Here is a 13,120-nt window from a genome sequence, read left to right as displayed (position 1 = left end):
TTAATCTCATAAGTCAGCCGGGCTTAATTTTTCCACGATGTTCCGTCCGTCGAAAGCGGTAGGTATTGAAATCAGGGCTTCGATTAGTAAACTCTCTTAATTAACAAAAAGTGTTGGCACAACTTGACAAACCTTGCTGAGCATGCAATCAAATTTCGTAAAGAAGCACAGTATTAACGGATAAAGGCTGTTCATGTTCCTTTTATATTTTGTCACATTTTTTCGAGACCTAAATATAGTTGGGTTCTGTTACTTTGCACGAATTTTACCGGCCACACTTCTTAGACATACAGTTAATGACCGCTGCCGGAAACCTTTAATAACGCATTTTAACAAACTGACCATACATTTACGAAAGTGAAGGTGAAATCACGAGCCGGTTCACAGTAAACCAGCCCAAAAACAAAAACAGCACGCTGCTGCTTACTAAAGCTCTTATATACAGAGATTGCAAGATTAGACTGATATACTGAAGCAAGAATTGGCGATTAAGGTAATGAAGAGAATTAATGGAATTCTTTCTCTCCCCGAAACATGTATGTTCCATAGTCTACATATGCGACACCTTTTCACCGTAGCCTGAGGAGTAATAAAATAAAAGTTAAAGACCGTTCAGGATAGCGATACAGCTTTGAAGCATGTTGCCTAGGAAATGATTAAGTGCAAAAGCTAGTAAGCCATATATGTATACATGGTTATCAGTTTGCTTTCAATACCCGCGTAGTAACGTCGCATATGTCAAGTTTAAGCTACCTGTGTTTGTGTATTTATCATGCTATTTAACAAGTTCCCAAGCGGTCAGAATTTATTCATGCATTCCTTTGACTGTCCATAATTTTACTGCACAGTCAATGAAGAAAACAAAGTAGCCGTCAAAATGCTGTATCAAGAATGCAGAGAATGCGGAGAGATGTAATTTAGCAGCAAAAATTTTGAAGCAATTATATTAAAATGTAATCTCCTTAGTTTAACTGATTACAATTAACAAATTAGCGCCTAATTAAGGCTCTGTTAAAAGTTAAAAAGAATTGCTTTATAAATGAATCGTACGATATTGGAGGGGGGTTAATGACTACAAAACGACCCTTCTTAAAAATTTCCTTTTTTTCAAGTTGGTAAAACTACTGCCAAATGATATAGGACACTGTATCGGTGTAAATTAGTTAAAAAGAACCTCAGATTGAATATAATTCGAAACTGACCTTGTTTTGAAAGAAAGGACCAACTTGACATAATAGCATAATAGAAGAACTGGATCCCAAAAGAGAATATAATAATGATCAGCTATAGAATATGCAGTACTCACCAGGGTTCTATCTAGAGTATTTGAGGGGTAGAAGCTTCCCCCCCCCCCAAAAAAAAAAATGCCCAGCTTCCCCACAAAAAGTATTGTTTAATATCTTTACCGTATACAGTATATGTAACTACAGTATATCGGAAAAATCATCCAGACTCGACGAGGTCAGTGCACACGGCACTGTACCATTTCTCAAAATTGTGTCTCAAAATCATGCAAAATGCACCAGATTGCTTCTCAGCGCATATTCATTTCAAAAAATGTCCGGGGGGCACGCCCCCTACCCCTCTAGGAAGATCGGGACCTCGGCCACTTCTCCCCGAAATGACAAATCCTAGATAGAACCCTGCTCACTGTAAAATCAGCACGTATAACATTTCCTGACAGCTACGCAGGCGAAAACAATAGTGCTTTGTTGACTGCATTCAGGGCTTGTTCAAAATCACTGTTACGGGAACCACTATACAAATGGGAAAGGGCTTCGTAAAAGGGCTTCATGGTTTTAAAGTATAATGTTCAAGTTTCTCGACTGCACACCTCTAATGCATCTATTGTCTATTTGTAATAGACCCCTGCTTACTATACTACAAGAAAGGAAAATTTTTACAAATTAGTGATTTCTTATTTACAGGTTTTAGAAGCTCTCGGATTTAAGTCAAACGCGAATGGTAAGTTATCATATCGAACGAAAGAAGCATAGCTGATTTTACAATCGGGAATATATATTTAAGTTACCAATATTTCGGAAGGCACGGCCTTCCTACTTCAGGGTCTTACATACAATGATAGTTACAATTAAGAATAGTGTGCAATATGATACTATAACGTTAAAACACAGACAGCCCAAGCTCACTGTGACATTATCTTACTTAGCTAAATAATTATTCATACAGCAACAATTTATAAGACGTTGTATGAGAATTATTCCTGGGGGGGGGGCTTTTGGGTATTTTTTGGGTGGGTATGTGCTGCCCGGGACTCCAAATTGGTACCCCGTTCTAAAAAAATTTCCCCTAAAATTGATACCCCGTTCTAGAAATGGGCCAATTTTTTATACCCCGTTCTAGAAAGTTTGTAAATTGAAATAGCTCTGTTTTTTTAAAAAAGATATTTCTTTATTTGTTCGACTTATACATCAAATAAATGCTTCATTAATCAGCAACAATTTTAAGCAGAAGATAAAGCCGTGATCCACAATTTTTTATACCCCGTTCTACAAAACGCCTCTGAAATGGATACCCCGTTCTAAATCAGGAGCTTCAAAATCACGACCCCGTTGGGCGGCAGGTACCCGTATAGGTAATGTATGGGAGTACCCCCCCCCCCCGGGGAATTATCCTATTTCTGAATAATTGAGCGAAACATGCATCAATTTTTCCCTTTAAGCTTTCATTTTAATAGTACTTTCTTATGTTTATTTGTGTGTTGACTGCGTTTCAGGCCTCTTAGGATGTCAAGAACCCGAGAACAATACTAGTCCCTCCTAGGAGCAAGAAAATTATAAGACGTTGTCGACGTTGTATCAGAAATATTCTTTGCTCACTAAATTAGCAAAATGTGCATTGAATATCGCTTTAAAGCTGACATTTAGTGTTTCTCGTTTTTCTTAGTGTTCTGACTTGTTTCAGACTTCGTAGGCATTTTTAATGGATTTTAATGCATTTTTTGGCGGCGATAAATTCCGTGACATTTGCGTGCGACGTGGAGACAATTCTGCCAGAAACAAATGTTCTGATAAATAACGCACATTTTCCATCATTCACATTGCCAAATTTCCCATTTCGAAGGTACTAAACACCAACATGATCGCCAACGTATTGTCCACTTCGTTGTCGATTTTGACCTTCGAAATGGGAATTTTGGCAATGTGAATGATAGAAAATGTACGTTATTTATCAGAACGTCTACTATTGGTGGAATTGTCTCCATGTCGCAAATGTCACTGAATCTATCGCCGCCGAGATCAAGTGGACCCAGTCAAGAGAGGTTTGCCAACCTTACTGTAAACTGGTGAAAAACAGTCGCTTAAAAAAATGCATTAAACAGTGCCTAGGAGGTCTGAAATGCAGTCAGAACACAAAGAAACACAAGAAAACGCGAGAGGTAAGCTTCAAAGCGATATTTAATGCACATTTTGCTAACTTAGTGAGCAAAGAATATTTCTCATGCAATGTCTTATAATTTTCTTGATGTATGAATAATTAATTAGCTTAGAAGGAACTAGTATTGTTCTCGGGTTCTTGACATCCTAAGAGGCCTGAAACGCAGTCAACACACAAATAAACATAAGTAAGTACTAAATGCAAACTTTACAGGCAAAAATTAATGCACGTTCCGCTCAATTATGGAGAAATGGGATAATTCTCATACAACGTCTTATAAATTGTTGCTGTATGGATAATTAATTAGCTAAGTAGTGCGCTTGGGCGACCTGTGGTGAGAGGCAACTTGCACGATGGCGTCATTTTACCACTTCGACCAGAATCCTTCAGTGTTTTGCTTTTTTTTGCAAATTAAAGCTTTTCTATTCAAACCTCAATGGGATTTCTAAATTTAAAGATTAAAGAAAAACGAAATAAATAATGTCTCACTATTAAAAACAGATCATCGTGCAAATGGCCAGTCACCTGCCCAGAGTCTTCTGGTTTTTCGGTCAGCAGGGCAAGCCAGAAGAATCTGGGTACGAGATTGGTAAAAGGCCTATTTTAAGGTTTCAAACCGACACCCTCATGATCAGAGAGAGCTCGCCGATCTCTGCAAAATTCCCAAGTTTGGTGTTTATCCAGGGCCAATATTGGACGAGATACAATCATTAAAAAACATCAGTGCCAGCGCCCGGCAATCCATATATTTCTTAATAAATTTTTCAAGTTTTTGAATGGCTGTATGTTTTTCAATATTTGACCAATTAGCACCAAACTTATGGATTTTTTAAAGCTCGGTGTGTTCTTTCTGACTATGTGGATGATAATGCACTGACTAGTACCCAGTCCACCTCGGTTTGAAGCCAGCCAATGGTACCCAACGTATTTAGTTGCTCCTCTTTGTGATTGGTTAAAAATTTTCACTTTTTTTTAGCCAATTAGAGGGAAGAAAAACCAATCCGGGTGACTAGTTCGCATATGTTTTCCCGCGCTTAGCTTGACGCCGGCTACTCAGTTGTTTTTGCTTCGAGGAGATTTCAGTCAGCTCGTGATACGATTGGCCAGAGGATATACAGTTACTTTGGTTTCGATTTTGAACCACACTCAATAAAAAAAACATTATAAGAAAAATTATAAGGCGAGAAAGTCGAGCTTACCTTGGGTACCAGAGATATTTTTTCTCGCGTGCGGCGATTAAGTGAGGCGGGGATGTTGCGGGGTCGAGTCTTTAGCCAGAGGCCGAGGCTATAAAGACAAGATTACTAAAGCGGAAACGGCACATGAAAAGTTTCTGGAACGGGTTAGTCGGGTACTGTTGTCGTGGAAAATGCTAATCCCTAAAAACATGAGCACTTAACAAAAGTCTTAAAATATGCATCAAGATCTATAACACTTATAAAATAAAAGCCTTGAAACTCGGCACGGTATGAATCATTTGAATTTTAATCGACAATTGAACTCAGACTTCTTTATCAACTTCGTGCAATTGAAGAGCGTATAGGAACTGTTGGTTTGCTGATATACTATGTCAGTTTTGATGAAGGAAGATGTTAGAAAACAAAAACTAATCCGCAGTAACAGGAAATTGGTAAATTATGTTTTCAACGGTAAGTGTAAATACAATTGACTTATGAATAACTGAATTTTATCAAATACAATATGGAACTGAAAACGTTTCATATAATACACGAGTAAATTAACACGAGAAGATCAACCATCGTAGTTATATACCCCAGTTCAGTACCAGTAAGCACTTGCTCGAGGCTGCGTACATAACTGCAATGATCTTTCACGTGTTAAATCTTTCCCTTCGGGTTCAAAAATATGAAAATACATATATTCACAATGGGTCCATAATAGCGCAAGACGTAATTTTTAAAGGTTGTTATACTGGACATGGTTTGATCTTACAAAAGTAATCATTGGATGCTAATGTCTTTCTTTAATTCACATATACCAGGAAACAGTTTTCAAGAAAGAAGAAACAGCACGCCATTAACAGTATGTTACGGCTATTAACTCTATTAACGATGTGTTTTATGCCAACGTTTTCATGTCACAAAATAGACATATGAATTCGACTGCATTCTTACGTTCTCGGGGTAACGCCGGTTCGCTTTTAAAATTAGGTCTAGTGCAAAACCTTTCATTGAATAAGAGTATCTACTTTCGTTTTTGAATTATTGGTTTCGGCCTTCGGTTCTTCATAATCGGCTTCAGATCATACGAAAGCAAAGCTAGCGTAACCTGTCCTGTGTTACTGACATAATTTTACCGGATGTCATAAACTCGGCCTTTTACATTTGTTAGCCGAGCTGGTTCTGAAAACTACATTTACCGTGAGATATGATCAAATCGGAAACAAAGAAATATTTTGAATGGGTAACAATGATGAAAGTTACTAAAACCAAACGAAAAATGGTTCTTAATTAGCTGGTTGTTCCTTTTGTTTAGGTGACATACCTGGAAAAACGATGGCAACAAATGGCCATTCAAGGAAACCTTCCTGGGATTGTGGCATTATTGGAACAGGATCCCAATTTAGTCTCTTTACAGGTCGGTAACTTAGAAAGAGATGTATATCGTTGTCACCACAGATCAAAGATTGTTTTTTCCTGCCTTATACCGAGAACTAGCGGCTCACGACCGTAACTTGTTCCGCAAATCATTAAGCCTGCAAAATTGCTTTCACCAGTCCGTGTCTAACGAAAGTAATTTCTGCTTGTACGGGTTTTTTATTTTTCTTCAACGTTAGTGTAGCGAATAAGCGTCGTTGATGTACTGTGTATTTTACGATCACGCCCTGATTGGGGTCATTCAATAGATTGCCTAGAATTTAGATGTGATTGCAGTACTACACTACACTATTTGTACCTGTCAATTTTCTTCTTCTTTGATGACCTAATTTAAAAAGTTTAGGGTTTTTTATCGTTTAATTTCCTTTGGATGAATTCCTTAGTTTAATAATACCTGAATCCTTCACATGATCTAATTGACTGAATTTACTTAGCCTCAAACAGTTTATCTGGGAAGGTAATCATCTTTGAAATTTACTCTTCTATGCAGCTTATCCTACTTATTACACGTTTTCTTTCTTCTTTGCGAACGCCTTCTTCTTCTTCTTGATGCTAAAGGATTTTGTTATGGTGAGTTAATTTCAATCATTTCGTAAGTTTGATACATTACATCCAGAAGTACATACTTGCCGGATCCCTATATTTGCCATCACAAATGAACCAAGCCGAGTCCTAAACATAATTCGCTTTCTGAAGATCACACACTGTTCACAAGACTATGCTAAAAACGTGAACATGCTGGCAACAATATATCCAGTTTTTTTTTTCAATAACAAATACACTCCCGAGCGTCCCGTCAAAGTTTTTTACCGTGTTAAAATAAAGATTGGAGATTTGAGATTTGAGATACTTTTCAATGTATACCCAGCATACAAATGAACATAAAAGCCTTTTGTTAGCCCTGTACCTCAAGCCTAACATGAATTCAAACTTACTTTTTCATTTGTTTTGTTTATTTCCTTTTTTATGATTTTCTGCCATGTTCTGCAAATAGGGGGTAAGTATTGAACTTATAACTAATTCTTTCATGTGATTTCCTAAAAAAATTAGGACACAGAAACTTGAAGTGTGTCAGGCTATCAACGACAAAGGTGTTGTCAAGTGCGCAAGATTTTCTTTGTGAATGGGTACTCAAACAACGATTTGTTTCTCGGGATAACAGGGACGGGGTGTTGTTTATGTTGCTGTTCAACTTTGCACTACTGTGTTTTCACCTAGACTACTTAGGGGCAAAAACTCTAAAGCAAGGACAACTACCATGAAATATAAATAAAATAAAAATACTAATTCAAGTCAACTTATTACTGACTTCTTCTTCTTTCTCTATTTTTTTTGGCTTGGCTTTACCTCACAAACTAGTTCGTAAGTATGCTCTTTATTTTGTCCTATTTCTGATTGAATAACACATCGAAATTATTGCCTTTACCAGATTTAAAGATTTCACCTAAATTTTCCAAAGTTTGACAGTTCAAAAATAACCCATCCTATTTTGCATTTCTTCTATGTACACTCTACAGACAGCATTACATTGGGCCGCGAAAAAAGGACGAAAAGATGTGGCTGAAATATTATTAAACACAGGAATGGAAGTGAATACAAAATCGGTGAGAGTTTCTCTACATCCAACTTTAAATTTTTTTGTGTTCCTTAGATGATTTTGTTCAACAATGAGAGAATTTGTTTTGTCTTGTTCACTTACTTCTTTGTTTTCTATTTTATTCGACTTAATAATCCTGATCTGAAATTATGGATACACCGCCCATCGTAAAGAAGGTAAAAACTTGGAATATGCTTTGCTTCCCTTTTCTGCTAAAAATATTGTTAATGTACCTCAAGGCAGAATAACTCTCTCTTGTGGACCTGTATTTTTCTAACCACCTTTTAATTTGTTTTTTTTTTCCGGTTGGTAACTACATGCACCGACACAAGGGGGTAAGTACTTGTTTAAAAGCATGCTTTTCCCTTAATCAGCTTTAACTAAAATACATTTGGACCTCCTGTACCACCCGAAATGCGAAGATTTAATGGTCAATTAAGGGAGCTGGGTTGCTTAGGAGAATGGAACCAAAGGGTATCTTTTCTGAGTAGTGGTCTTGATAAACCTTTTGTAAGAGAATTCGTTGTTTGCGTTGTCTAAGTTACGATATGTGTAGTTCCGTCTTTCACTGAAAGTTCCTCCTATTCTTTGAGCTGCGTAGCACATGTTTCGAACAAAAGGCGGGTCTCAAGTAGGGCGGTCGCTTGCAAGAGCTTGTAAACAATGGAAAATTATAAAACTGCCTCCACAAAAAGAGGTGGCGGTCGCGATTCCAACTAAAAGGTTTTGTGTTTTGGATAGATGATCGCTTACAAGAGGTGGTTGCGCATGGAGGTTCGACATGTACAAGGGGCAAAAGACGACGAGAAAGTTTCCCCCGACATCTCGGACATTTTTTTATTTTTATATACCTCGTAATAGAGCGGTTCGACTGTTGGCAGTCCTGAGCAAACTTATACCCAGACTCTTTTCTCTTTCTTCTTCCCGTCTATCTTTGTCAGGAATAGCCTGTTCCAGGAAGGCAGCATTCAGATGGTGGGGAGCAAGTTGAATCGTACGCGGGGAAAACAAGCTGGGGAAAATATGAGGGGGAACTGGGGTTGGGACTGGGACTGGGGACTGTTTCCTCTCTAGCCTACCCTGGTTTTTTCCTCCGAGCTCTACTTCTAAGCGCCGCCTGGAACAGGCTATCTCAACAGTCGATTTTAGACTTCGAAGCCCATACGTAAGGCAATTAATAGTCTTTGATTATAATTATAAATTGTATTCATCACTTGTATTCTCACTGACTGAGAGCCTACATTAATTTTGGAAATAAGAGCACCCTAAACATTATTCACTAATCTGCAGTCAGCAGATAAGTAAAAAAACTGGAGGAATATTGTTTGTTTTTTGAGAAAAATAAACAGTGATTATGAAAAGCTGATTATAAAACAATCGGTGCCTAAAGTTTTTGTGACAGTCGAGATAATTAAGATTGATCTCTTTAAGTGTTATCATATCAGCCAATACCTTTGGCTGAGTTGTTATGCTAGCCAGTTCAGAAACCCTCTATTTTCCCCTTGGAGATCGTCGAGCGCGCGCGGGAGATTTTTTGACCGCTAGGGCAAGGGAGTGGTGCGTTCGCGTGCTCATCGATTTTCGAAAAGGAAAAGAAAGCAACCTCTGCGTACAGGCTATTGTTCGCTTGTAGCTTAAAGGTACTCCTCTTAATACTGTGATTTGTTTTCAGGGATACACTGCTCTGCATCTCGCTGTAATTCATAACCATGAGAATATCATTATTTCTCTTCTGGACTGTGGTACGTTTTATTTTTCTTGGCATGAAATAGTCGTCGTTTGATAATAGGAACCATAATAGGGATTCCACATAAGTTATGGCTCTTGGGTATATTTCGTGGAGAAAATGACTAAAATATATGATATTGATCACTGTTGTGAACGATTTCTTCCCTGATTTTTTTTCTTTTTTTGTCAAAGGTGCTGATGTTGAAGCCCGCGATTACAGCGGCCGCAAACCTAAACACTACATAAAGGAATCTATGTCATTATGGTTACAAAGTAAGTTTATGTATTAACACAGCACCTCTAATTCCGCGTATATATCTTTATCTTAAAAATAGCTATAAATTTCGCTCGTAAAACTCGATGATTTAAAAGACTTGTTTGTCTACGGCAATGTGCCATGGACTCTTTTTATGCGGCGGCAATGTGAAATCCCTGGAGAATAAAGTGCTTTTTTTACATGCGTAAATCTGTTCTGAGGGCTTGTTTACATGGAGGTGGGTGACCCCAGATAGGTGAGGTAACATGTGGCGGGTCACCCGTTCATATAAACGTGATCAAATTAAAATGTGAGATTATATGGACAGGCGGGTTACCTCACCTACTCGCGGTCCCCCACCTCTATGTAAACAGGTCCTAATTGTGTGTACATGGAAATTTGTAATGGTAATTGAACTTCGTGTCGTGCAATTTGGTCTGAAATCATATGAGTGATTTCAAAATCGAACGAGCGCGCAGCGCGAGTTCGATTTGAAATCACAAGTATGATTTCAGACCAAAATTGCACGACACGAAGTTCAATTACCACTTTATTACATCCATTTTGAAATCGCAGAATTTAGTTAGTACTAATATTTTATTGATCAAGTAGCCGGTTTGTTAAAAGGCCGAAACAAAAAGGCTTTTACATCTCATTTTGTATTCGAAACAGAAATGATGCGATATAGAACAAAAATGGTGCCACTTAAAACTGAAATGATGCGATTTAGAACATGAATGACACGATTTGGAAAAGATACGATTTAGAGCAAAAAATGGTGCGATTTAGGAATAAATCACACTGCTGAGAGCCAATCAGATTGCACGGATAGCCAGTGATTTCAAAGTGGATGTAATAAACGAGTAAATTTACATGTAAATTTATTTTACATTTGTCAATTTTTTCTCAAGAGGCAAGACGTGTTTTTTTAGCAAAGTGGTAGCTCTTAATCCTTTGCCTTAGCTGAAATCCTCAAACTTTTTCAGAGGTCTTCGGATTTCGGAAAATCATCGCACCTAAATTTTCTCCTGTTAAACTGTAGTTCTGGTCTGAAACATGAATCTGATTGAAAGGTCTCATGCTGATGCATTTTTTTATCATTTAGGAAAACTTGGAAAGAAAATGGCCCCATCAGGTGCGTAGAAGTATAACCCGTGAGCATAACAGTACAAAAACCAAAGCTATCACTTATTTGCACATTTATAAAGACTGACATTTCTAAAAAGGTGGTGATTCTCCTTAGAAAAAATTCTAACGTCTTTCATAGAGTCGCACATCGATAATTTCATTTGGTCATTTCATAACTTGTACATCATATCTTATGCTTTGCACTGCAGTATATCACAGTTGAAGGAACAGGCAATTTTTTCACTATCCCACAAATTAAAATAAAATAGCGTCCCCGGGTGGGCTCGAACCACCAACCTTTCGGTGACGTTAACGTTAACAGCCGAACGCGCTAACCGATTGCGCCACGGAGACGTATACGAACATTACTTCTGAAAAAGCGCATATCCATCATTGAAACTTTCCAAACTGGCATGGTAGAGTCAAAACTAAATGGCTAATATTTGTCTTCGACGGTGAACCTTACGGTTAAGCCCGACCTTTACCCCCCTTCCTCACTGTAAACCCTACTCCGTGGTCCTTTTCTTTGTCCTTGTTTTTAAATTTTGCCCTTCTGAAGAATTAATACAAGTCCCCCTTTTTCTTCAACATATATATTGTACATGGCAAGGATTTTATGGTAAAATTCCTACCTCCTCATGCGCTTAGGAGCGAGCGCGAAACGCGAGTTACTAGTGACGAAACGTAGTGGACCATGGGAAGGAGAAAGAAGGCAGGCGAAGCGGACAGGCGAAGCGCCGTGTCGCCCGTATTCCCTTTCCCGCCTTTCTTTGCGCGCAAATTTTAATCGAGAGAGAGACTTTTGGGTACGAGGCAGCTTAGCGGTACGGGGAACTCAGGAAAATCTGTTCGTTATAACAAGGGTACATTACTTAGGGTTCCTGTTATGTGCGCTTTGCAAGGAACTATCGGGCAAACCGTGTAAATGGCTTTTTTAAAATAACCAAGAACCATTATGGCTCTTGATACAACCCTTTACACTTTTTTTTCAATTTTTTTTCAGTTTTAGTATCATCAGAGGAGACCTTGAACGGAGGATTTCACAACATTGGTTCCATCTTTTTCGACATCAAAGCACTTAGTAATTCCCTTGGAAGTGGCCTGGACAAACTAGACGAGAAGCCAAATAAGCTCCATATCCCGAGAAATAAAGTAGCAAGATCGGTAAATAAACCGGACATTAAATTTTGTTGTTTGTTTGTTTGTTTTCACTCAGTGATGTTGTAGTCAACGAAGCAAAATACGGCTGAGAGAGTTGACTGCTAATAGTCTCTAAAATATTTGTCCGTTTCAAAGTTTCAAAACAGAGGAAGCAAATGGGCAAAAATATCCTGTTCAGAACAAAACCGACAAAACAACGAGACTATGATACAGTAAATTCATATGTTTGTTATAAATTGTCTGCAAGTTAATTGGAAAGGTTTATTGGCAGCTGCGAGGCATTTTAGTATTCGTTGCAGTTGTGAAGGGTTTGCTGAAGGGTTTTTCTTTAGACATAACACAAAAGTGAACCTACGCATGGCCTGCTTGCCCCTGTACGGCGTGTTTCCAGGCCTTCTCGGTCAATGATTTTCGGTGACGTATTCCGGGCGAACGGCCGGACCGCGTGACCCGAAACGCGGAGGCCACACGGAATAATGAGGCCAAGGGACTAGGAAACGCACGGTCTTCCAAGGCAACACAAACAGGCCGTTTAGGAAAAGTGGCATTTAGTGAAGGCGATTTCGTCTGTAAAACGTACACCTTCCTGTCCAAACTTTTTAAAATTAATTCTGGAGTCTTTGCCATAACACTATGAAATCTTACATTTGCAGTCCTCTTTTGTGAAGATTTATAAAAACGTCACTGGTAAATTCAAGGATAAGAATCCACCCAAACTAGAAATTCCTGAGTGTACAAGGTGAGGTAACTTGCATTTTCTTGGATATATTATCATTGTATTTTCTGGCCTTCCCTCTTTGTACCAAATATAACGCCACTAAAAAATAATGTGGTAAGAGGTCTTTAAATGAGAACATATTTTAGTCTTCGCAAGATCATGAACTGAAATTGAGTGGTTGATGGACCAGTTTATTTTACACACTTCATCATTCACCTCATACAATACTCCTCATATACTAGATTCGGCACATGTGTAGTGCAACGTTTGAACCGGGCCTTAAACAGTGAGCATAGTTTTTTTTTAGCCTGAGAAAACAGCCGACATTTCGCGAAGCCACCACTGGTTTTCTCGCAAAATGACATCTGAGAAACGAGCGCAGAAATTCTACAATGATGACGTGTCACTATCCAAGACTGGGAATTGCTTCTGACTGGTTGAAGCAAATTTCCTTGGCGGCACAACCAACCAGAATTATACTACCCAGGTCTGACAAGTGAAGGTAGAGACACGTC

General features: G+C 38.4%; 1 protein-coding gene and 1 non-coding gene across 2 annotated transcripts in view; one reads left to right on the top strand and one right to left on the bottom strand.

Moving 5' to 3' along the window:
- The first annotated feature begins 37 nt into the window (after nucleotides 1-37).
- Nucleotides 38-13,120, top strand: part of LOC140925823 (ankyrin repeat domain-containing protein SOWAHC-like) — a 13,860-nt gene continuing 777 nt past the window's right edge. The window contains exons 1-10 of the mRNA XM_073375679.1: nucleotides 38-58; nucleotides 1,929-1,965; nucleotides 5,402-5,442; nucleotides 5,896-5,997; nucleotides 7,535-7,627; nucleotides 9,287-9,356; nucleotides 9,535-9,615; nucleotides 10,704-10,733; nucleotides 11,730-11,890; nucleotides 12,541-12,626. Of these exons, the coding sequence (XP_073231780.1) occupies nucleotides 38-58; nucleotides 1,929-1,965; nucleotides 5,402-5,442; nucleotides 5,896-5,997; nucleotides 7,535-7,627; nucleotides 9,287-9,356; nucleotides 9,535-9,615; nucleotides 10,704-10,733; nucleotides 11,730-11,890; nucleotides 12,541-12,626 (722 nt within the window). The remainder of the gene's footprint in view (nucleotides 59-1,928; nucleotides 1,966-5,401; nucleotides 5,443-5,895; nucleotides 5,998-7,534; nucleotides 7,628-9,286; nucleotides 9,357-9,534; nucleotides 9,616-10,703; nucleotides 10,734-11,729; nucleotides 11,891-12,540; nucleotides 12,627-13,120) is intronic.
- Nucleotides 10,996-11,080, bottom strand: Trnan-guu (transfer RNA asparagine (anticodon GUU)). Its single transcript is given in 2 exon segments — nucleotides 10,996-11,031; nucleotides 11,043-11,080. It is a non-coding gene; the product is annotated as a tRNA-Asn (tRNA).

The sequence above is a fragment of the Porites lutea genome, chromosome 2 (genome assembly GCF_958299795.1).
Source record: "Porites lutea chromosome 2, jaPorLute2.1, whole genome shotgun sequence".
Classification (NCBI taxonomy): domain Eukaryota; kingdom Metazoa; phylum Cnidaria; class Anthozoa; order Scleractinia; family Poritidae; genus Porites; species Porites lutea.
This window is presented reverse-complemented; position numbering and strand designations above follow the sequence as displayed.